The sequence below is a fragment of the Bombus pyrosoma genome, linkage group LG11 (assembly GCF_014825855.1).
Source record: "Bombus pyrosoma isolate SC7728 linkage group LG11, ASM1482585v1, whole genome shotgun sequence".
Classification (NCBI taxonomy): domain Eukaryota; kingdom Metazoa; phylum Arthropoda; class Insecta; order Hymenoptera; family Apidae; genus Bombus; species Bombus pyrosoma.
The window spans coordinates 12898120-12923708 of NC_057780.1; the positions used below are offsets into that span (position 1 = coordinate 12898120).

The 25589-nt window shown below is 37.1% G+C and overlaps 2 protein-coding genes and 1 long non-coding RNA gene across 3 annotated transcripts; 2 read left to right on the forward strand and 1 right to left on the reverse strand.

Annotated features, from left to right (window-relative positions):
* The first annotated feature begins 11702 nt into the window (after nucleotides 1–11702).
* On the forward strand, nucleotides 11703–12513 carry LOC122572547 (3-hydroxyacyl-CoA dehydrogenase type-2-like). Its single transcript, XM_043737613.1, has 2 exons — nucleotides 11703–11916; nucleotides 12317–12513. Exons 1-2 carry the CDS (start codon nucleotides 11703–11705, stop codon nucleotides 12511–12513), a joined length of 411 nt encoding a protein of 136 aa, XP_043593548.1.
* Nucleotides 12514–18652: 6139 nt separating this feature from the next.
* On the reverse strand, nucleotides 18653–20019 carry LOC122573166 (osteocalcin 2-like). The gene is made up of 3 exons (XM_043739207.1): nucleotides 19640–20019; nucleotides 19335–19413; nucleotides 18653–19115 (listed from the first exon to the last, which is right to left on the reverse strand). Exons 1-3 carry the CDS (start codon nucleotides 19973–19975, stop codon nucleotides 18745–18747), a joined length of 786 nt encoding a protein of 261 aa, XP_043595142.1. The 5' UTR covers nucleotides 19976–20019; the 3' UTR covers nucleotides 18653–18744.
* A 136-nt stretch (nucleotides 20020–20155) lies between these two features.
* On the forward strand, nucleotides 20156–23705 carry LOC122573167. Its single transcript, XR_006318671.1, has 2 exons — nucleotides 20156–20513; nucleotides 22878–23705. It is a non-coding gene; the product is annotated as an uncharacterized LOC122573167 (long non-coding RNA).
* Nucleotides 23706–25589: the final 1884 nt, after the last annotated feature.

Here is a 25589-nt window from a genome sequence, read left to right on the forward strand (position 1 = left end):
TCGACGCGCTGCCGGAGCTCAACTACCAGGAGTAGTAAGGGAGAAGAGAGAGAAAGGATTTAAAGCCAGCACCAAAGCCGCGCGAGTTCCGTGAAAGTTTTATGGTGTTCCATGATGTTAATGTTCATTGATAATCGAACGATTATGAGGAAATTAAAGGTAATAGCTGTTGGACCTAGTTGCAGGATAATTTTTACCAACTAATAATGTCAGTGCATCGATGATATAGTTAATATAATAAAATATATTTGTAACAGCACTCGGCAGTAAACTTTCCAACGGTTTCTGTACCGTGGATCGCTACACAAAGACTCTATTCTTCGGATAAGATGATTGTTAGATGTCGATAGATCTTGACAGTATATTTTCAGCTAGCCTAAGGACCCGCTATAAATCGTAGGATTTATTTAGCTAAGGATCTTCAAACAAACAAATAGTCTTTCTCTTAATAGTCCCTAAGTCTATCATCTACTACGGGAAGATACGAGAAATCTGCTTTCCTCGCGCACGATGCTTCCCGCTAGCAACTTTCTCTCAAGGGCAGTTAGCATCCTTCTTCAACCACCAACATAGAAATTAACCAATTAACAGTAGCGTCCATTTCTTTTATTTTCCGAACGAAGGCTTTCCTCGACGAATCCGATGATTTCGTATCCTTATACACACCCTTTCATAGTTTTCCTCTGCAGCATTATCGTGACGAAAGTGAATCGTTAGACATCAGTTCGAGTCAATAGTTGGTAGTTTGCAGTAATAATTGATCCGAGTTTCTCGACATCTTAAACAATCATCATCCGAACTTGTATCGCGCATCGGAACGCATCGACCAGAAGTCGAACTTGTAATCGCGAATCGCGACCCGCTAATAGTAATCGCGAGTTCTACGAGTGTACATATAGAGTATATGTTAATAAATATATATTGTTAAATATAGTCAAGTGTTTCTTCCGCACCTATCACGACTTATCCACCTCATATTTAATATTAATATAGTAAAATATAGAAAGAACATTTTAAAATATAATAAACAGACTGCGGTTGTTATACTTTTATGAGAAATATAAAGGAGGCAAAGAAGGCATGTGGTATGCAAAACTGTATAAAATAAAATTGAACTGTGCAAGAGGATCCAGGAATTAAAAAGGGGTTGTTACATTCATTGACTTGAATAATATTGCATATGGACACATCCTATGCAAATCAGTGTGTGTATCAGATACGGAGAACGTTTGAGTAGTCGATCTTGACTATTAAACAGTTTATACAAAGAAAACATCTGCAGCATTAAGGAAATTTAACGGGCGAATTTCGTGCATAATATCTTTCAACTAGATCGACTCGCACGAAAGCTTTTTCGAGTGTCTTTGAAACAAATTCGCCTTTTCTCTCTTTATCATGCAGATGCGCAACTGGCGCTGTTTGGTTCACGTTTTAACAACTCCACTCGTCGTATGCTAATTCGCCAATGCCCCTTTTGCCATGGAACTTTGGAATGCTTAATCCTAGGACGACAATGGACGCAACTGGTTCATATCTTTTGCGCTGAAGTCGCTTTATTGGAAAATTTGAATCTCCATTCGTGGAATTTGGTTAAAACGTTAACAAACATTAATTTTTACATTAAGAGAACCCAAACAAATAAACTGAGAAATAAGATTAATAAATGATAAATAATAGTAATAATAATAATAACGAATAATAAAATAGATAATATCATATGATAACTAAAAATAAAAAGTGTATTTTATTTTTTGTTTCATAAAATAACAGTTTTAATTCTAGTACCTGCTAACAACTTCTATTTGATTTTCGCCATAAAATAACAAATTTTGGGCGTTAAAACACAAAGTCAGAAAAATGTTAAAATATCAAAATGTAAGGAGTATTTACTTCATTCTCCAAAAAAAAGGAATAAAATAAAATTGATAATTCCTGTTTCAATAACGACCGCGAATATTTCGTATCATAGATCGCTTTACAGCTTTCCTGCTTTGTGTACTCAATGAGAAAGCATTAGGGCTCTTTAACCAAATAGTCGATCCAATTGTATTTGAACGTTTGTAACGAGTTTTTTGTACGTTATATAACGTATTTGTGCTACGCACGGTAGAGCGACAGGATCAATCACGGCCTCACAACCCTTTCAAACACGCGAACCAGGGAGTTTCATTTGATGTGCGTGATACCGGATTACGCTCGTAAGTAAAGAAATTGAATTAAAATATATTATCCTATGGCGACAAAAAGAGTGTTTATTGTTCCTTTAAACAATATATTAAACGTTATTAGTTGGTATTAATTCATTAAAATTGAAAAAAATTTATTATTGTTAATGGAACAATTCTTCCAAGATTCTTATTTCTATTAAAATATAAATTTAAATAATAAATTTGATAAAGCACAAATTTACAAAGTTAGTAGTGGATAATACAGAATTAAACCTATATTAATGTATGTTATCTTCCTTATAAATAAATTTGTTTACTAAATCCACATATAAAAATGTCCAAGTCTGTACAACACCTTTGTTCCCTCCCAAAAAAAAAACCCATCAAAATCAACACATCTATTCTTTCATAACAATTCTCGATAGATATTTTCTATCTCACTACTTCTGTAATCAGCCGTGGGGTAACAGCGTTAGATAAAGCCGTTGATGCGTCTTAAAGTTGTTCTCCGGAATTGAAAAGGGTCTTGAAGGGTTTCGTGGATGTCGAAGAAAGCGAACGAACGCCTATCGAAACAGCTCGCGAAAGAAAATCTCTCCTTCCCTCTAACCCAACAGGGATAGAGTACCAAATTCAAAGAGAAGGATGAAACTCTCTATTGCTACGTATAACAGACAAGGAGAAGTGTCAGAGAAAAGATGGAGGAAGGCAGACACACACACGTACGACGAGAGGAGAGAAACGACGTGGCTTCGAAGCTCGATTATGTGATATAAAGTTGGCTGAAGCGAGGGGTGGATAAGGAAGAGGAGGGCCAAAGAGAGATGCACCCCGTTGATTGAGCCGCCACCTTCAACGTGCCGTGAACACATGTGCTGGTGGCAACACTCTGATTGGAAGCCAGATGGGCTCTTCAGCATCTTACCTTAGCACCCTCTCTCTGTGTTTCTCTCCTTCGGTTCATCGTTTCTTTCCTTCTCTTTCGGTTGCCACGACCCGGCCTCCGCGCCTCTGTTTCCATCTCCGGCATCTTTTTCTTCGTCGACACCTGAAACACAACCTTCTTTCGTAAAGTACCTACAGGTATATAGAGCCTAGCACGACTATCGTCGAGTGAACGTAGCTCACCGCTTCTCTCTATCGTCTGCATGCATACTGCTCGCTGAACACCACCGATCAAATTGAAACGAAGCGAAGAGGATAAGAAGATATGCAAAGAGCAGATGAACCTCGACGATTTTGCCTGAAAATCGGGTTTACGGGTTAATAGGGGTAAGAGACTTCGTTTCAGTCGAATAGAATGTTTGAGAATTTGACAATCTGGAAATATTGAGAATTTAGGGATTTGGATATTCGACGATTTGGGAATTTAAGAGTTTCGAAAAATCAGATAATTTAGGAGTTTTGAGAATAAATTTCTTCCCATTGTACAATGAATAAAACTATGATAATTGAAATATTAATATTAAACCTTATCTAAGTCAAATTGACCACATCGTATAAAACTAAAATTTATCAGGTATTTCTCAGTACTCTTTTATGAATTTAAAGGAATATCTGTACGATTGATTGGATCGAATAGAACCACCAGTTCGGAATCCGGGTCATCTCGTTGATGGTAGTTTTGGTCTTAACGAAAGTTCGCAAGCCACTTGGAGACGCGACGCCATTCGTTGTATTCAAATTCTTGGCGAGTTTTAAAGCGTCGAAAGCACACATATGGATGTGAAACCTATCTGAGCCTATCCACAGGATCATTCAGAGAATTCCGGTATTTTACATTAATAGGATTTGGAAAGTTGGCAATGCCACTTGCGTATTCTTTCTTCATGAAGCTCTCGCCGCTTTTAGCATACATTAACGTATTGATTTTGTTAAAACTTTCAGTATAACTTTGCAACTGTGTCGTTCTGCAGATTTTTCTTTAAATCTAGAAATTTAGATATTCAGTAACTGTGGGAGTATAGGAATTTCATGAATTTATAAATGTAAATAACAAATTAAATAGAATGAAATAAATTCTATATATATCGATAAAATTAAGTTACCTACAATTTTTAAAGACTTCTTCTGAATCTTCGTGTTTCTTTAGGAGAAAAAGCTCTCGAACGTTATTCTAATCCCCGTACATTTGCAAGACCAACTGCTATTGTAATCGCTGGATTTCGCGGGGCCACAATTACGACAATAGCGAGAGGAGTTTAACGAGTCGCAACACAGTGTAAAGTCAGGCATCACCTCATTCCTGCTAAAGACAGAAAATCCCTGGCTGCCATTTTCTCGCTGAGTAGCAAGGAACGCTATAGTTACCGGACACTCTAATTACCGCTTTTGGATCGCGCGTTTCAAAAGAAACCATTTCATAATAAGTGTCACCAACAGATACAAGTAGAACCTTCGAACTCTGAAGCTAAATAAAGTGCAGTAATCGTCTGGTGAGACGAATAATTGGTGCTCCGAGGCATGTTAAGGACTCTCCTAGATATCCCTCCCGTTATCGAAAGTGTTTCTTTACGTCTCAACTTTTTTACATCTTTTTGTTGTCTGAATGTTACCACTTTCTTGTTTCTCGTATGAATTCTTCTATCAACATTTTTATGAGAAATTAAACGTTATCTACACTGCAAGATTTTGGTAGACTTTAATATTTACTACAGAAACTTTAATCGATTTGGTCAATGGATATTGCATAAATTAATGGTAAACCAGATTAGAAGTTTCGAACTTGAAAAGTTTCCAATTCGAGAAATACATAAAACTTTCAAAATATGGTGCTTGTTACAATGTGCCAACGAATGAAATAAATCTCTGCCTCCCCATTCCTTTAGATTAGGATACCTATAAACATTTACAGTCTACCTTTGTCTGTAAAAATCTAGCAATCTTCGATTTAATAAATGCGAAACGATATTTGATGTCGTCGATTATTCACAACAGAAAGGTTATTCGTTACATTATTAATTCTTAAAAATGTCGACTGCACGTCACAATATTCATTGTAGTAAGATGAATCTAAATCTCTCTAATTCTGTTTATAAAAATATAAATTCGTTTAGAAATCCATCTGGTAATCGCCAATACCGGAAACTCTCGAATCATCTAACTCCCCATCGATCTCCCGATCTCCATCATCCAGTCTGGAAATAAATCCATTCCTAAAAGCCACGGGTGTCGCGATCAGAGAAACAGCGTCTCGCCATGCCAGTGTAGAGGCTGGAGGTAACGTCAGTAGGTTTACGGGCTGAACGTAAACGGGCTTGTTAGGACGGCTGGATGGGTACGAAGGTTTTCACGGGTCTGAAGGTAGGAGGAACGAAGGAGGGAGAGACAGAAAAGGAAGCAGGGGATTCCAGTCAGGACATGAGGGACAGTTCACCGGCTTTACCCGGCGGCAATCCCTAGAGGTGGCAGTCCCGTTGCAAGCTGAACCTAGTCTGTGGTTGCTGGCTTGTTAGATCCAGTTTGGGGTTGGTACGGTCTGAAGAGGGGGTTGCCCAGTGGAGGGCGCCACTCTTCAGTAGACCGCAATCGGGTATGCAATTTACGTGGTGTCCGACCTCTGCGACCTCTACCCCATCCCCTTTATTCTCCTACTCACGTCCCAGCATCCTCGCACCCTCGAGCTTCACATCCTCCTCCCTTCTACCGCCTCATTTCTTCCAGCCAGGTTTCAACCGGGAGTGGGAGAAATTTTATTTCGAATTAAAAGGAGAAACGATCGCACGGAATTCGGGAACTTGAAAATTTGTAAAGCTAGGAAACTTCGGGAATTTTCGTATTTGCGGTGTACGTCTGAAACCTGAAAATTTTAGAATTTGGAAATTCTGGAATTGAAGAATTTCGAGAGGGGGAGGGAGGTTTAGGAATTTAGAAAAGTTAGGAATATAGGAAGTTCTGGAATTGATTAATTTTCAAGTTAGAGAAGTTTCGGGAGTTTTGGAATTTTCAGATAATAGAAATTCCGCGAATGTACGAAGTTCGGGAACTTTTTATTCCGTGAATTTAGGAATTTCCTTGAAATCTTAATTCATTAATTTGAAAGGACGAGTTGTTTTATTTCGTAATTATCTTGACTGATTAAACAACTATGAAGTAAAATAACATGTCATTTGAAATATCATTTCGAAAACGTTCACAGGTCTGGCAATAATTACGTAATAAAGTAACAGGTTATTTGAAATAATATTTCAAATAATGTAATTTCAAACGTGCTCTGGTCTGGCTTTCTCCAGGATTCGCAGTCGTGTGCAGAACGACGAATCCGAGTATAAGGTTGTGTTCAGAGGTCTGTCGACGCTCGATACTCAACAGTGTGTTGGAAAATGTGGCTGAATATTGGCGGCTGTGGGGACGATTAGTCGTGGAGGGTGAGAAAGGTGCGGATATGGCGGCAGAACGAAAGCCGATGACTGTCGCGAACAGAAGCGAACTGTTAGGATGGAACTGGTTTCTTCCAACGAGAGGAACGCTGTAAGATTTCTCGTGGTCCTCGACACCGTGGCTCTACGAACACCGGTAATGACGCGCAGGAAATTGGAACTAGAGGAGGATTGAAATTGGTCGAGCATACGAACTAACAATTTGTCGGAGATCAGAACGAAATGTTTCCATCGGTCGTTCTGTTAACGTGACCGATTTCGTTCGGGCTTTCTTTACCACGAACTGGTCTTCATTTCCTTCAAGAGGGAAGTGCGTCCTCGACGAGTCTGAATGCAGACGATAACAAAAGATGTCGATCGGTTGTATCTTCTGTGTAACAAATAACTGAATCTTTCACTTCATTTTATATTTAAAGAATATTTCACATTGAAATATATCGAGAAGAATAATGAAATGTTAATTTTTTCAATAGAATTTTTCAGAATGCATCGTTGTAGATCTATAAAAAGTGAAAGAAATGATCAACGGATTATACATTTCATTTGATATATTTTTTTTCCATTAAAATTCTATACCTACAAATCTTGATATTGAGAAGCTTGAATTGTTTCATATTTTGTTCTAAAAGATCTATGTAAAAATTGTAAGTAAATGTCAGTACCTATTCTTCAATGAATTCAAAAGATGTTTTAAGAATGCACTTTACGATCAATGAAACAAGTAATCGGCGGCACCAGGTGTTATAGAGGTCTCAGGTTGTTCGACACGTTCCAATGCAAATGTCAGGTTGAGCGTTCCAACCTCGCGTAATGCGCATGTTAATCGGTTGAGGCCACGTCGTGTACCGGTACCAACGGCATAATTCGCTCAATTTACAAGCCTTATCGCAACCGTTGCATTTAATCGTCGAGAATTAGGTTATATCGTCCGACTGACATTGCCGCCTTATCGGATCGGCGCGTCAAAGATGAATTTACATGTGATAAAAATCTATTTTATCATTAATCTCATAAATATTTAAGTACTAATTTGGTGAATTAGAGCTCATTAGTTACCATTCCGATAAAATTCAAATGCAAATTTAAAAAAGAAATAAATTCATAAACGAAATAAATTAGAACAGATTGCATAAGTTAAGAAATAATAATAGTTGGAAAATTATTATCGATTTGACAAAATGGAGGATTTGTAATTAGATTACATTGATTTGAAAAAGAGAAACGGCTCGAATATTATGACAGATTTGATAAAGAAATAATTTCAAGATTAAAATCAATTTTCCTTTGATAAAAAAATAATTTAATGATTGCGATTATATAAAAAATTAAAATTTCAGTGTTAACTAGATCTCATTTTCATCGATTATACTCGTGAAGAGCATTGAATACCGAAGGTAAATCGGAATGACAGTCGTTCATCTTCAATTGCCATTTTACGATATTTTAACCATGCATCGTCGCAACTAATCAGAAATTATTAGAAAAGATAGATAGATCCACTAAATAACTTAACGGAAGAATAGACGTAACTCTGTACAAATTGGCAAGTAATGTAATTTCCTTAAATTTCTTGATTTTTTTTAAGATTACATACGAAAATGACGAGACAAGTGCATTTTTATCGGTTTTTTGATTTTTATATTTTCTATTTGATTCGATTAAAGTAGTTGGAAGGGTAATAATTTATTTCTTAGGATGAAAGATATAAGCCTTCCGGAAATAAATAAATCTGTGACATTTTTTAGACAATAAAAGCAACAAGAATCTAAATTTATTGCATGTAAAAATCGGCTTATGCGACTTCACTCCTATGACATTGACGTCTAATACCACGAAAGCCAACATTTTTGATAAAAAGAACTTTTACATTGCTTATCACGTTTTTCTCCTACATAATCTTCCTGAAATTTTGTTAAGTATTTATCGTGGTATATGCTTGAAGAAATTTCGTGAAAATAATTGCATCGTGTAATACTTGCCACTTAAGTAGTGGAAGCAGAGGAAAATTCGGATTTTTCAAAGATTTTTTCCCTTTTTTTCAGAATGTTCAAAGTACTTGACTAACTTGAAATCTTCTTAGAGTAAACGAAGGGAAGTAAGGAACAAGAGACATCCAATTTCAGCCCCCTGGTGTGTAATAACCCAGGAATGTCAAAATGGGGAAATTGCAGGTAATGTTGGAATAATTTTCTTCTCTATATTTTAGGTAAGATGTTGCAGACTATATCGTTGCTGAATTTTTTAAACATTATTTCAGCGCTTTAAAATGAAATTCATCATATGGGAAATAGAACTTCATGCAATCATTAAATCGTAGATCCATTGATTTATGAAATTTCTTCTGATAAATATAATAATAAAAAATTAAGAAAGATTAAGGAAGAAATACAAAAATTAATAATCATGGATTTATGGATTATTAATAACGAATTTTAGCATATAGTTGCTTACATCACTGGAGGTGCCAACGGAATCGGGAAGGCTGTCGCGGAGAAAATTTATTGTCAAGGTGCCAAGGTGGTTCTGGCCGATATATCTTGCAACGGAGCTAAAGTTGCCGAGAGATTGGGTGAAAAAGCTTTATTTACGTGTACCGACGTAAGTTCAATTGCTCGTAAGATTTCTTATCACCGATTCTCCCAATAAACCTATAATTTATATCAAATAAAATGATATCAGGAAATGGTAAATATTCTTACCTCCTTCGAAAGCGTTTCGCAACTCCATTATTTTATATGTCGTTTCGTTCATGTATTGAATAAAATCTTGTGATACTATTTACCGTTATACATACTATAAATAATATTTACATCATGAGAAGCGATAGTTTCCAAGAAAGTTGTTATATCTCGTAACTCTACCATATGCTCTAATCCGTCTTTCGGCCAAGAGAGTCAAAAGCTATTGAAATATATTCTCAAATATAATCCCAAAGAACAGTTAATTGGTGTCGTATAATTTAGGGGTTTCTTCCTGTACGGTACTCGAAGGCCGCTGTAACCCTGCGAGGGACCGTTGGTGGCGGGCACCTATCACTACAATAGTTTTCCTTCTCGACATCATCGTCACTCAATAACGCTTCGCTAAAAACACTTTCTACATTTATCACACATAACATTCGTAGACATTTATATTCTTCAAAGATTGTTGAAAAGAAATAGTGATATTTTAATTGATAACTCAGTGTTAATCGATATTTTAATTGGTAACTCGGTGTGAATATCATTCAAACCACCCCTATTATTTTAACCGAAATAGGCGATCGGCTGATTCGTGGCGTCGATTATCGTATCGAGACGAGAAATTACAACTGTCATTGACGCGTTATATCGCGAACGCGTCTCTCCGCGAACACGGTCGAAAAAAATACATTAAATAACAAGGAAATTACTTTATATTTATAGTTATATACCGAAGAAACAAGGTGGGTTTCAAGTTTCATTTAATGTAGACCAACTCAATATAACATTAACACGTTGAATGCCACGCCAGTGTGACAACGTTTGGCCGCGGTGCCACGATAAATTTTTTATTACGCAATACATATAATGTTGAAATATTACCTACAAGAGATATATAACTCTGTATAATCATCATTAACACTTTGACTGCCACATTGGTCATATATGGCCGGCCAAGGTTTCTTCTGTGACACCACGGTGGTCATTGGTGGCCGAAGCGCTTGAATTTCTTACAATTGTAAAAATTGTATGAAAATTGAATATGAAAATTGAAAGTTAGGGCATTTTGAATATAACCGATAAATAGAAGATATTTTGAAACAAAAAGTGACTCATTGAACAATTAAACATTTTTATTAGAATATCAATAAAAAAAAAAAAAAATGAGAACAAATCTTGCATCTAACGGTACACTGTGATTGCATCCATATCTTTGAGGGGTAATCTACGAATATTATTATAAACACACCTTAGAAAATTATCCTAAATGCTGCTTTATAATCATATAATTGAAGTTAGAAGTGTGCACATACCTTAGTATTATATATAGAATGAGCAAGTACTATTTACTAATATCTTCTACACGTTTCAACAATATGTTCCGGACGTTTTGCTTACGACGAAATAACGAATGCGAATGGTTTGTTAAAATAAACGAAATCTTATTATAATAAGTCGCTATCAACTGTCAACAAGGCGCCACGGTGATCACCCGTGACCACCAATAAGACAAACGGTCTACTGGGGAAGAATGTTGTCTTGTATCATCAATTTATTATTATTTTGCCATTATATGCCTTGCATAATAAACATGCTCCCTTGGCGTCCTGAGCGAAACATGTGATTTCGGCGTCGCAGTAAAAGTGTTAATGAAGTTATCTCAGTCAGGCCACCGGCGGCCCTCATTCCGCTATAGTGCAATTTCGCTTGCCTCGCTTATTTTTTACGATTATGAATTATCTCATATTGTTTCTTCGCGTTGCTAAATAATTGTTCTATGTTCCCACGTGCCGGGCTTTGCTATAAACAATAATCCATACCTCGGTCATATCAATTCTGATCCGCAATAATTCTAAAGACCCGCCACAAGATTTAGCATTGTCTCCTTTACTCGCAAGGCCCTTAATTGCCATCATATCTCTGTCAAGTCGCAACGTTCCTCAGGGTTATTATTCATTAAGATAAAAGCGGATTTTCTCATGTTGTAGTAACGATGGAAATAATAACAAATTTATAACTATTGACATTTGTTCAAATTATTAATTTCTACTAATTTTGGTGCGCCGGTCATCGGTGATCTCTATGGCATTAATCGTGTTAAAATTTCTATAAGATAATAATTAACAATACGAAAAAAACGAACATAGTAACAGTAATCCGATAGAAATTTCACATTGTAAAATTTTCATACTTTATCGAAACTCTGAATTAATAGTAATACGTAATGTTTTCATAATGAATAACTGTATGATACTATTTAGGTGAGGCTCGAAAAGGACGTATTAGAAAGCATCGAATGTACGAAGGCGAAATTCGGCGGCGTGAACGTACTAATTAATTCTGCTGGTGTTGTTGGCTACGAAAATATCTACGATTTCAAGAATAAGAAGCCACATTCTGCTGACCTGTACAGATGCGTTTTCGAAACTAACGTGTGGGGTTTATTCAATGTAACGCGCTTAATGGTCGGCTTGATGGCGAAGAACAAACCAGATTCAAATCAACAAAGAGGAGTCATTATAAATCTTTCGAGTACGATGGCTTATGAACCACCACCTGGTTTAGTTGCTTATGGCGCCACGAAATCCGCGGTTTCCGGCATGACGATCCCTTTAGCTAGAGGACTTGCGTCGCAAGGAATACGTGTTATCACAATTTGTCCTGGTTACATAGACAGCCCCATGACAGGTGTGTTAGTATTACGGCTAATATGCAATGTTTAGGAATTTTTATTTTTATACGTGCAATAAAAAAACATGCATGCAGAATAAATACATAAACATTCACAATTTATTCACGATTATGAGTATTTAGATGTAAATTTGTTACTATCAATATGTTGACACAAACCATCAGTAATTTGGGTCAATCATTGGGTCAATCTCTAAGAAGAAAGTAATGGCTTTTAATAAACCATTCATAAAATTCATATCGCGATTTTTTGATTTATTTCAATTCCAGGATGCACGTCATAAATAAGTTATTCTATAATAATTTCATCGAAGTTCTTCTTCATTAATAAACTGTTATCGTTTAAATATCTGTCCGTAAATAATGTAGAATCACTGAAATCCTTGCTCATATTTAGCTCTACACAAGGAAGAGGAAAGGAAGCGGTGGATCGCAATGAAACTCACACCAAAACGCTACGGAACCTGCGAGGAAGTCGCTCATTTGATTCAAGCATGCATCGAAAATCCATTGATTAATGGCGAGAATATACGTATAGATATGGGCTACAGGTACAATCAAGAAGGAGATTCACAAGGACATTCAAAATGTTGAATCTATGAAAATATTCATGAAAATGTTCAGTGGGAACCAAGCATAAGCATATGTATTTACATGCAGGACAGTCGTGTAAAATAAATACCTCTTTTTTGCAATAAATCCTTTTACAAATATATATCCGACATTACCTAATATAAAATAGTACTTAATTGTTGAATACTTAGAGTTATTTGTCGTTATTTACGATTTTATTTACTGTGAATGATCGAATTTTTTAATTTGATTTCAATAGTTTTGAAATTATTACTTTTTTGTAGGTTCAACAAGAATCAACTTAAAGTAATACGATTCTTATTACGAAAGGTACCGTTTCGTTTTTAACAATCTAAAGAATTTTGTGTATATATTTATAATATATTTAAAACAAGTCTTAGAGTATACTTGGAAATGCATACTACAATGGAAATATTACGTCCCTTGACCATACCACATAACCTAATTCATCCTTCGGCCGCTGTAGTCAACAACTATTCAATCGTATTTGCTCGGTTCAACATTATTTCCAAGGATCTGATGTATTGCTCATAAATCATAAGAATTAGAGATTTTTCTTATTGCAGATGTCCCTAATTTATACAATGCATAACTAAAATTTACCTGTACGGTATTCCAGGGCTTCTTCCATCTTGAGAAGGATGGTGGGGGAAAGCACTTATTAGTAGTTCGACATCACTCAACTGATCATCAGTTAATAGCAATATTTCGGTCAAGACATACCATACTAGCTATCCGCTCTTCTGTAAGAACACTTTTACACTTGTCATTTGTAACATTCGTAGACTCTTGTAGTAATCAAAAGTTGTTAGAAATAGTGATATTTTAATTGTTAATTCAGTGTGAATATCAATCAAGGCACCCCCATTGTGTTAACTCAAATAGGCGATTGGTTGATTCGTAGCGTCGATTATCTTATCGAGATAAGACGGCTTACGACCTTCGTTGAGGCGTTATACCGCGAACGCGAATTCCCGCGAAGACGGTCGAACAAAAGTATATTGAATAAGAAGGAAATTAGTTTATATTTATACTTATATATCAGAAGAAACTAGGTGAATTTTAAATTTTATTTGATGTAAATCAACCTAATATAATATTAATGTCTCCATAAGGTAATAATGAACAAGACGACAAAACGATCAAAATAGAAGTAATCCGATAGAAATTTCACGTTGTAAAATTTTCATATTTCAACGAAACTCTGAATTAACAATAATACGTAATGTTTTCATAATGAATAATTGTATGATACTTTTTGATTTTTTAGGTGAAATTCCACAAGGACGTATTGGAGAGCACTGAATTTGCGAAGGCGAAATTTGAGGGGGTGAACGTGCCAATTAATTGCGCTAGGGTTGTTGGCTACGAAAATATCTACGATTTCAAGAACAAGAAACCAAATTCTGCGGACCTGTATAAACGCGTTTTCGAAACTAACGTGTGGAGTTTATTTAACATAACGCGCTTAGCGGTCGGCTTGATGGCGGAGTACGATCCAGCTTTAAATAAACAAACAGTAATGATGCCAGATCTTTCGGACATGATTCCTGCCGCTCCACTACCTGATTCAGATCCTGATGGCACCTCGAGACCCGTGGAGAACAGCGTGGTGGTCCCTAGAGATCCAATGCGGCTAGGAGCACGTATTCTTGCACTTTTTCCTTTTCCCAAAGGAAACCCCGTGACAGGTATGTTAGTATTACGATTAGACTGCGAATGTTTAGGAATTTTTATTTTTATACGTGCAATAATATTTATATTTTTGTTTTATTTCAATTCGGTGATGCACGTCATTAATATGTTATCCTATAATAATTTCATTGGAGTCTTTGTACATTAATAAATCGTCATCGTTTAAATGTCTGTTCGTAAATAATGTACAATAAAATCACTGAAATCCTTGTTCACATTTCGCTTCAGAGGAAGAAAAGGAAACAAAACGCCGGAACACCATGAGACTCACATCAGAGCGCTACGAAGCAAGGAAGCAAGGCAGCAAGGAAGTCGAAAATACCTCAATAAGGGACATAAATTCGCGGACAACTGGCGTGTATGTCCGGACGAGTGAAGTGAATTCGTCTACGAACAACGAGAATTCGTGTACGAAGGACGAGAATTCGTGTACGAACGACGAGAATTCGTGTACGAACGACGAGAATTCGTGTACGAACGACGAGAATTCGTGTACGAACGACGAGTATCCGTTCATCTACGACAGGTATTCGTGGATGAATGGCAAGTATGCGTGGTGGAATGGGTACCATTCGTGGTCAAATGGGGATAATTTGGGCACAAATTTCGAGAATTCGTGGATAAATCTCCAGAATTCATGTATAAATGGCGAGATTTTTAAAATAGATTACGACGATTCTGGGACAAATAACGAGAACAACGAGAATTCGTTTATGAACAGAATATAGAATTCGTATATCAACGACAAGAATCCGTGGTGTTACGTCGCGCGGGACATCTGCACGCCAGCCCTCGCTACCTGGCAGCCAACAGTCAACCTACAGCCATCCCGATTCTCAATAGACCCAATGACCCACTATAAAGACATTAGCCTTTAGCTGCATTGTCTCCACACATGTTTGCCAGTCTAATTGCATGTCTGGAGAATTCTCTAATTCTAGAAGTATTTTCAGTTTATGGCTGGGTGTTGGAAAAGTCCTTGAGTTTATTAGGCGCTCTTAAGAATCACGGAGAAAGCGGACAGTCACCAGATGGGAAAAGCTAACACATGTCCATCGGAAAAGGCTGTTTCTTTCGTCAGGAGCAAAGTCCACCCCCGCTCTACGTTGGTGGGAGACTTCTGCATATCCTGTTCATCAGAATGGGTCATAACCAAACAGCATCGCGGATCGTTACCCTCACTTCCTGGACGAAAAGTGTGAACAACGAATCCGCGTTCATCGGTCAAAGGGCACACCCACACCAAGCTTCCTCCGAGACACCTTAAGGGCAGTCCAGCACTCTCGAGCAAGTGCTCAAGCAGTCATCAACAGTTCTACACTTATTCTTCACCGTTAGAATAGTCAACACGTCATTACCGAGTTCCATACCTTAAATCAGTCATTTACTTCACTTATACATACGCATCAGTGTAACTATTTTTCTATATAAAGTTGTTGGAATAAACACTATTCTATACCTGCTAATTCAGTGTAAATTCAGTTGAACCACCCCTATTGTCGTAACAGAAATCAGGAGATCGATCATTTCGTGGCGTCGATTATTTAATCGTAACGGGAATTTACGACTCCCGTTGACGTGCCTTCTCGCGATCGCGTCTCTCCGCGAATGGTCGACGAAACACTTGGATTAATGGAAATCTTCGATAAATGACTGGAATCTGTGGTTAAATGGTGAGAATCCATGGTCCGATGTCGAGAATCCGCTTTCAAATGGCGGGTATCTGTGGCCAATTGGCGAGAATACAATTATTGATATAAGTTACGAGTACAATGGAGAAAAACATTCACTAAGCATTTATAGTTTTGAATGTATAATGGCATACAGTGTAAAATAAGTATCTCTCCTTTCAATTAATCTTTGTATAAGTATGTATTCGATATTATCTAATAATAAATAGTGCTTAAGTGTGTAATACTTAGTGTTATTTTTTGTTACCTGCAGTCTATTTACTGTGAACGATGGAATTATATAATTTATTTCAATCGTTTTGAAATTATTACTTTTTCGAAGCTCTAACAAGAATCAACTTAAAGTATTACGATTTTTATTATGAAAGATAGCGTTTCATTTTTAATAATATACAAAATTTTGTGTGTGTATATATATATATATATATATATATATATATATATATATATATAATATACATATTTAAAACAAGTTTGAGAATATACTTGGAAATGCATATACTAATGAAAATTCTGGTGACCCTACCATATATTCTAATCCATTCTACGGCCAAGATGTTCAACAGCTGTTTAGACGTATTTGTACGAACCCCTAAGGAACCGTTAATTGCTTAAGATGTAGAAATTTTTGTTACTGTCGAGGTCCTTAATTTATACAATACATACTGAAAATTGGGACATTTCTTAGAGTTATTGCTCATTACGGTGAAACGTGCTATAAGAGGTACTAAAGCCGTTTCCACCGACGAGTGACCTTTGGTGGGGGGCGGCCACCTCCCATCACTAGCTTTCCTTCCCGACATCATCGTCACCGAATAACACTTCGCTAAAAACACTTTCAACATCTATCACACATAACATTCGTAGACATTTATATTCTTCGAAGATTGTTGAAAAGAAATAGTCATATTTTAATTGATAACTCAGTGTTAAGCGATATTGTAATTGTTAACTCAGTGTGAATATCATTCAAACCACCCCTATTATCTTAACCGAAATAGGCGATCGGCTGATTCGTGGCGTCGATTATCGTATCGAGACGAGAAATTACAACTGTCACTGACGCCTTATATCGCGAATGCTTCTCTCCGCGAATACGATCGAACAGAAAAACGAAGATTAATCATTTATTGGAATATATGTATATTCTGTTTATTCACTATTTTTGTTTAGTATACTTATCTAAAAATAAAGTATTAAGATACCTATACCGTATCACGTTCCCTTAAAGGATAAAGGATGGACGCTTACGCTGTATAGCTGTAGAATATTTGCCCGTACAGGTTCTGATCCACGATAACAGAACCCTTTTGGAAGACGTCACAAAACAAAGAATAATGATTGTGATAACTGGCGGCAAACCGCGATCAGCGGACGGATTCTCGAGCACGTCGCGTAGACGCGTCGTCATCAGCGTCGACGTGCAACCACAGAGCCGCCCACTTTCTTCCGGATGAAATTTATGTATGGAAATATCGTCGCGAGCATTACGCATGTAGAATATCACGACCAGCAGCTGGAGGCCCTCCCGTGACGACACTTCGTAGGAAAATGTATTTTAGCGTTCAGGATGGAGGCGGCAAGGTGGAAATACGCGCTCGAACGACCCTTTCCTTCTCCCGCGCCATTCGTTTCCCTCAGGTTGCCTCCTGTCGTCGAACGTAAACCTCTGGAGTCTTCATCGACAACCCTGTAGGCATTCAATGCCGCGAGCTACCACATACACTCCCGTTCATAAGTATTACGACACTTTTTGTTTTCGTATAAAACGTGGCGATTCGTTTAAGTAATCGTTTGTATGATTAAGCGATCAGGATTTTGCACTCGTGCAGAATAACCATGTGAAAGTTCGTAAAAAGTATTTATAAGTGTCGCAAGAGAAACATGATGAATATAAATTAAGAATCATACGTGTCGTATGCACGAACCTCGTTGGGAAAGTTCTTTACGAATTAGATGTAAAACTCAGAGATGTTGATACTTTTGAGCAATAGTGTACTATGTATACCATCTTTCCTTATATTTTCAGGTGTAGATTCACGCTGTACTACTGCGTGCTCGAACGTCTCCTCATGTTTTATGCACGCACGATGACAATTTTATGAGGTGGGAACAGATTGTTAGGAGAACCGAGAGATGAATCGGTCAGCGACCGTGAAAACTCATATTTACCTTTCCGTTTTTGTTGCACGCTGAAAGAGACGTTGTTCCTGAATGTTAACAGTACGTGAATTTTTATGTCTAAATCGTATACTCCCATTTTAAAAAATACGAACTTGTTTAATGCTTTGATAAGACATAGCAAATAGTTAATATGAATGTATCATTCGATATCATTTATATCGATAATAATTATTCTTCAAGCTTAGACTTTTTACATATATTTTATTAAATAGAGTTCTAATGACTATTTAAAAATCATAAAAATTATAACAATTTAAAAGAACGTAAATAATTTGTTGATTTAACTTATTTAAACATTAAAAGCAAAGTAGCAGATAAACAGTAAAAAAATAAGACATTTGGAAAGATTATTTTATAAAATCCCCGAAGAAACTATTGTTGTCGGAAGAAGAAAAAGATCGCACAAAATATTAATTATTTTAAAGGATCCAATATTTTTCCAATCAAAGAACCAATGATCCTTAAATTAAACACTTTTAAAAAGTAACGATGTCAGGTATCTTCATATTCATTTATGAGCTTCGCTGAAAAGTCTCACAGGGTGTATAAAAGAAACAGAACAACATACATTTTCATTATGCGTAAATATAATTGCAACCAAAACTAATACATAGTTGCATATAAAGTAAATGACCTACTATAATACATTATAGTTGATTATTTAATGCGCAGCCACTATAGCTCCAGTTATCAGAATAGGAAGGGACACGCTCATGATACTCATGCCAATTTTCACACCTTCCTGAAGAACAAGAAGTCCGAGTCGGACTGGGCTTAATGATGCTACCTCGGCGAATACCAGTACAATGTTACTGATCAATTTGGCTATGGCTACGACAGGCTTAGCAGCATGGACCGCAAGTCTTATACTGTTCGCAACGGCGTTGACAAAATTGCCTCCTTTGTTCAAACGGCGTGCAACCAAATCTTTAGCTTTTTCAACGTTCGGTTTAAGTCCTGGGACCGGGGAGATCATTGGAATCCTTGGTAACACGATCTCCAGTTTCTTCACCACAGTCTTGTTTTCAGTTTCTGTAAAAAAGATGTTTTATCGGTATATTTGACGTAAGTTGACCATTAACGCGACACTAGTGTCACGTGTGATTCTTCTGGGTTGTTCAGAAAGTTCGTAACATTTACATCAATAACCGTTTGCGCCAGAAATTGTAAGAAAATAAAAAAATCGAATTCTTTTTTCTTTTTTTTTAAGATCTACGATATCTTGGAGAATAATAGTTTTTGCGAGGTTACCTTCTGCTTTGGTGGGCTGTTTTTGTGGTTTTTTGTCGTCCTTTTTCTTTGCAGGTTCTTTCGCCGGTTTTACCGGTGCCTGCACAAATAAAAAACAAACATATTAGTCTTTTTTTGACGTAAAAAGAACTGAATGCAACATTTATTTTATGAAAAAATGTTGGATACTATTGTTGGTATTTTATGTTTATTACAAAGACATTTAATAAATACAATTACTTTTTCCGCAAACACAATTTGTTTAATAAATACAAAAGCTATAGATGTAGAAGCTTAGGTATACGATTTTGTACGCATTTTCATACCTTGGTTGGAGCCGGTGACTCGGATGAATCGGAGGAGTCAGATGAGTTAGATGAGTCAGATGAGTTGGATGACTCGGTTGACTCGGATGACTTGGATGACTCGGTTGACTCGGATGCCTTGGTAGACTGGGATGACTCGGTTGACTCGGATGCCTTGGTTGACTGGGATGACTCGGTTGACTCGGATACCTTGGTTGACTCGGATGCCTTGGTTGACTCGGATACCTTGGTTGACTCGGATGCCTTGGTTGAATTGGATGCGTCAGCAAAACTCATCTGGATGATGGTGCCAAAAATACAGGCGATGAGCAGGAGATACAAAACTTTCGGAGCCATGTTTGCTTCGTGTTGTTAATTGCGTGCGATCAACTGATCCACTAAAAAAACTGTCACATATTTATATGAAACTAATGAATAGCGGTCTACTAATTAACAAATGCTAATGAGGTACACCTGTGTTTTAGAAATACGACGTAACGATGGCATTTGTATAGAAGTAACTTCCTGCATTTTTTATCCCGTGAATATCGTAATGTATTATTATGTCAAGAATGCCTAACTATCGATGCATTTGTAATGCATCATATCTTTTTAAAAAATAATAGCGTCTCTCACGAGATACGTCAATCGTCAAACAAATACCAGAACTTCGACATACATGTGGCGTGCATAATTGCGTTCTATTAAGACAATTATCTGCATCGTAACCTCCAATCAATAGAATGTTTGTTTTAGATATTTACATACAGGTATACGTTTCATATTAATACACTTGAGATAATATTATGAACGGTATTTTTACTAGTTACAAATTACAAGTTACTAGTGCTAGCAATTTTTTTACACGAAAGTAAGAAGGTTAGAAATAAAACACGTAAGTCAAGTAATTATTTGATGTATTAGATTGTCCGAAAAGTGTCTTTCTTTTACAGACATGTCTTTTACAACGACGCATCTTTATACAAATATGAAACCTAATCTGTCGAACGTTGTCTTTATTTTGATACAACAAAATGGATCATACGTAATTCGATAAAATAATATGAAACGGAAAATGTTGTGCATCCATTATTTCCTTATGAAACGAAAGAAACTTTTCGGACGATCTAATAATATCTCTTAATTTATTACTCTAACGCTATAACTCTTTCAATCATTTGTAATCATATACGCATATAAAAAATATCGTCCAATTTTACAACGAATTTCATCAAATAGAACTTGTAACACACTGAAATTAGAGAACTTATTCAAGAAACTGAAATACAATTTTCCGAAAGAGGTTTTTGCCTCAAGCTCGAACTACCTGCTCGCATTAAGTTTCGGGCGCATCCTCACTGCCAAAAACGCATCGTTTATTCCAATATAATATACGAAATATCACGAATAAAATGCGACATCAAATATAAATTCTTTTTCAACACTTGCAAAGAGATGTTCAAGCACGAAGATTGACGCAATGGCGGGATCTTTGAGGGGAATTTCCGTGAATTTTCGCAAGGAAACGAGCACGCGGCATCCCGTCTCGAAAGTTTTCCTTTCAGATCTCCACCGATTCGTAAACGAAGACTTCGGCTTCAACGTTTCGCGTTCGCATCGTTCGTAAACAAAGTCTGTGCAGTGCGTGGGTCGTCGTGCCTAGAAGAATTTCGCGAATGTTCGCAATATTTCGCGTCCGATTCACCGATAAAGATTGAAGTCTCCAGCGATTCTATTGCGGTCGCCTATATGTTTCGCGGAATTTCCAGCGGAATGAAATGCCGCTTCGTCCAACTATCGGCCGAACTCTCAACTATTCCTCAGATCTTCAACTAAAGCTAAAAGAGATCCCGGTCAGAGATGAAAGGAACCTAGCAAGGACAAAGAAAGAAGGTCCTGCTTCTGCCGACTTAGTCCTTGGAATTCAGCCAATTCGTATAAGAGCTCTGTCCGCTTTTCCAGCGAACTATTTATCTGAGAGAGTACAGACTCTGCTGTTTTGTCTTTAGGATCGATCATTCGAAGACAGTTTATTTTTTTAATTCTATTAGAATGTCCCAATCGTAAAAATAGTCTGATGAGCGTTAAGTTTAGAATCTATTTTCAATCCTTACGGGGAAGCAATATTTAGAATATTTCACATTTGCAATGTTCAATTTAAGAAATCATGAAATTTAACCACTAACAGATCAAATTTAAGATGTTATTTGGAAATCGAATAATTTTTTATGATCATTTTTCGTATTATCTATGTAGCTTGTTATAATGAAAATTTCAATTGCTCGCAAACTATTCAGATTGTGTACATTTCTTTTCGAATGCGTATTCCTGACTGCCATTTCTATCGATACATCATTTTTGACAAGAAATACGATGTAGACGTAAAAAGAGGGAGTAAAGCTGCACGAGTTGCAAGAAACGAATGAATCCACCCTTTTGTACGTGCATCCCTTGCATGAAATACAATGAGCAGCAGTTTTAACAGCTGCGTCACTTGTAGCGTACACGTTTATTACTATCGCGCGTGATTAATTGCTATTTTGTTCTTTCATCGTGTGTTTTGTATTCTTGTGCGGACTTTTTAAAAAACTAGAAATCATAAATATAATATTTTGTATAGCGGAGAGTCGTGCAGCAATGACCGGCATACAGTACCAACCAAAATTAGTTCTGCCTCTTTTCACCAGATGCTAATACTTTTATTTGTTATAAACAAATAAAAATAATAATTCTGTGTAACATATTTCGGAGTCATATTGTTTATTCCATTGTTTTCGCTCTTCTGACATGTTAAACCTATACGTTGATATTTCGAGTGTAAAAAGTTATCTTCTAGAGCTGATATTTTCTTTCTCAGTTAAGTAAATGATTTTTTTCTCTTACGTATACTATAACTAGCTTACTGCCAGCCCCAGTATCCTGATTTTTTTTTATATTATATACATTATAATCTAAACGTTTCCATGTGTTCGTCGTCTCGTACCGACCAATCAGCCATCAACCAGTACAGATTACATCTTTTTATCTGTTAATTTAATTCGTTGACAATTGAAATTAAATTAGAAGATGTTTATTTGCAGTATCTTAAAAATTATCTCAAATATAAATTTTACTCTTAAACATTCCAATTAATTTTAAATTTTCCAATAAACTTCAACATTTCCACTAACAAATTTTATCACCTTTCGTAATAAAAGAACTTATCCCCAAACCTAAGATGAAACATTCTTGCCCCACGTGTTGCCTTCCAAAATTACAGTATCCGCGACGAAACTGTCAGAAGCAGGCACGCTAGTACCCTCGTAGAAGCGAATAATACGCGAAGAACAGGCGCCCAGGGACGCATAATCGGCGAGGAGGCTGGGGAACAGCGAAGAAAGGGAGAAAACATATCTGAATCGTGAGGAGCCTCGGGGATGATGCACGCGCTCGTTCGTTTACTTCTCATCGTTTTCATCCCTCTGACGACAATCGATGTGCTCGTCCTGTTCGGTATTTAATACGTTCTCGTCTGTCATCGACGGATTTGATAACGCAACCCCGCCGCCTTACCGAGTGGATCGGAGTATAAAAAGAGAACGGAAAAGAGAGATGAGCGGCAAGAAAAGGGTTCGCACTAGTAAGGGCGCCCTTTGATTTATGTAGTCGTGTCGGTGAAACGACGGCAAACATCAATCACCCAAACGTGGAAGCATCGGGCCATCGAGCAGGCATGTGCGATTCACGCGTACCAAATCGACAGCTCGGATGAATGCGCGAAAAAAAAAGAGAATACTGTCTTGATAACCCGATGTTACCCCTCAGCTGTTTCTATCTGTATCTCCTATACAGATTTCACAGGATGGAAACTCGATGATACCGTTCATTTGCTGCAAAAACGACGTAACGAAAAATTTGCAGTTTTTGAGTTATTACTACGGGGAAAAACGCTTCTTATATAAATGTTGATGGCGAAGTGAATTTCGCATCGAGAGTGTGGTAATTCGACTGTGAATTTTTAAGCATTTATGCATTTATGCGAAATTTAAAGTGGTAAAAATACGCAGAATACGTATAATATACAAAATTATATCAAATATCCAAAGTACAGTATTTGTTATAATTTTTTACACATAAAAGGAACCTCCATCTAAATTTGAATTCTTGGGACCGTAGAAGTTTAAATTTGCATGAAAATCCGTGGTTTATCTATAATTCAGAATAAAGGTAGCGACCTCAGTGCGTGTTCGTGTTCGTCTACCCTAGAAGAGCTTGTGTTTTTTTCGATCAAACGATAGATGCCCAGACACACAGTAAGGTTAGCAATGATTGTGGCGTTGACGCACGTGCGTGATTGGCAGAAATTCATTTCGCGCGATTTACATGCCACGGAAATTGCGTGTCTGCGCTGCGTATATCCCGAGACCCTTTGTTTAGATGGCAGCGTTTGTCATCCTGGCCCGGCGTAGGTGAGCTGTCTTCGAGACATAAGACAGCAATGGCTGCCACTATCCTTCCACCACGTGGAATATTGGGCACAGATGCAAAGTGTCGAGATTGCTGGCGGGTCTACTACCGTACAAGATGATCTAACGTACACGGGAGGGACCCATTATCTTCTCCAAACGCCTCCATAAAGCTCACCGTTTCTTCGCATAATGTTTTACGTCTTTGGGACGTTGTAAAGGTTATCAGAATTAACGCGTGTTTTTACACACAGAGATTTTGTTTTAACCGATTTAGCGCCACACAGCGCGATCGCGTTGTTCGCGTACTGTGGTGAACTGTGTCGCAATGTTAATCACGATCGTCAATTTGCAACGCGCTTGGTTCCGAATGTAGCTCGTCGCGAGTCATATCAGAATTTCCTGTCGTAATTGCTTTTCTGTTTTCGAATAATCTTAAACTACCTGCATAAACGAAAAAAAAAGAGCGCGATCACGTCGATCGGCATTTCTTGCAAATAAATGAACGAAGCGCTATCGCGCTGCATGGTATAATCCGACACGGATTTTTAAAAACCCCTGGCATTAAAACGGTTAACACTTTACCGATCGCTAGCGATTCAAGAACATACGCACGTCCGACCGGCATCTCAGGCGCAGATTCTCTCTGGCGCCGGCTCTGTTTCGGTTTAGACTCCCCAATACCATTCTTTTCGTTCATCGCGAATGGTAAGTTTTTCAAATTGGTATAAAACTGTGGGAGCTTACAAGGCAACGCAACTGACGCAACTGAGCAAGGTACCTTAGTACTAAATAACAAATTACTGCTCAAATAATGAGAAAGATTATTGGCGACAAAAAGCCGATTAGTAGGCTATCAGTTGGTAAGCATCGGCGACTAAAAGCCGATTAACAGGCTATCGGTCGGTAAACACCTTACCTTAAGGTACAGATTTTTCAATATCTTCGGTGTAATTAGTTGTTAGGTTGAATCTATGTTATAGAATTATAAATGTGTGTCGCATATATTACAAAATTATTTTTTATTCGCGAAGACAAGCTTCATTTACAGTTTTATATTCAGACAAACAAATGGTTATCTGCCAAGAATTTTCTTGAATTTGAGATTAAGATAATGGAACCTATCGCAAGAAGAATTTATTGAATAATAATGTTACTTTCATAAAACTTTCTTAGAATTTTAGAAAAAGACCACCGTTTAAAAAGATTCACTCGATTGGAAACGCCTCGTTTTGCGGTAAAAATCGAATTAGCTACCAAAATTTCAGGCGAAATAGCGAGTCTGATGTTTGGCTGATGTGGAATTGTAAGATTATTCGTTTTAACAGAACTGATTCCGTAATCAAGTGGTACAGGAGGGTTAAAACGGTTTCTGTTCCCCTGACTGATGTCGCACTAGCCACGCGATGCAGGCCGCATGCATCGGCGCTGCAATGTTTACCGATCAAACAGACTTTATAACGAGATGAACGCGTGCAGTTTGTTGACGGAAAATATTGAACGATCGTAAGGCCTGACATTGTGCT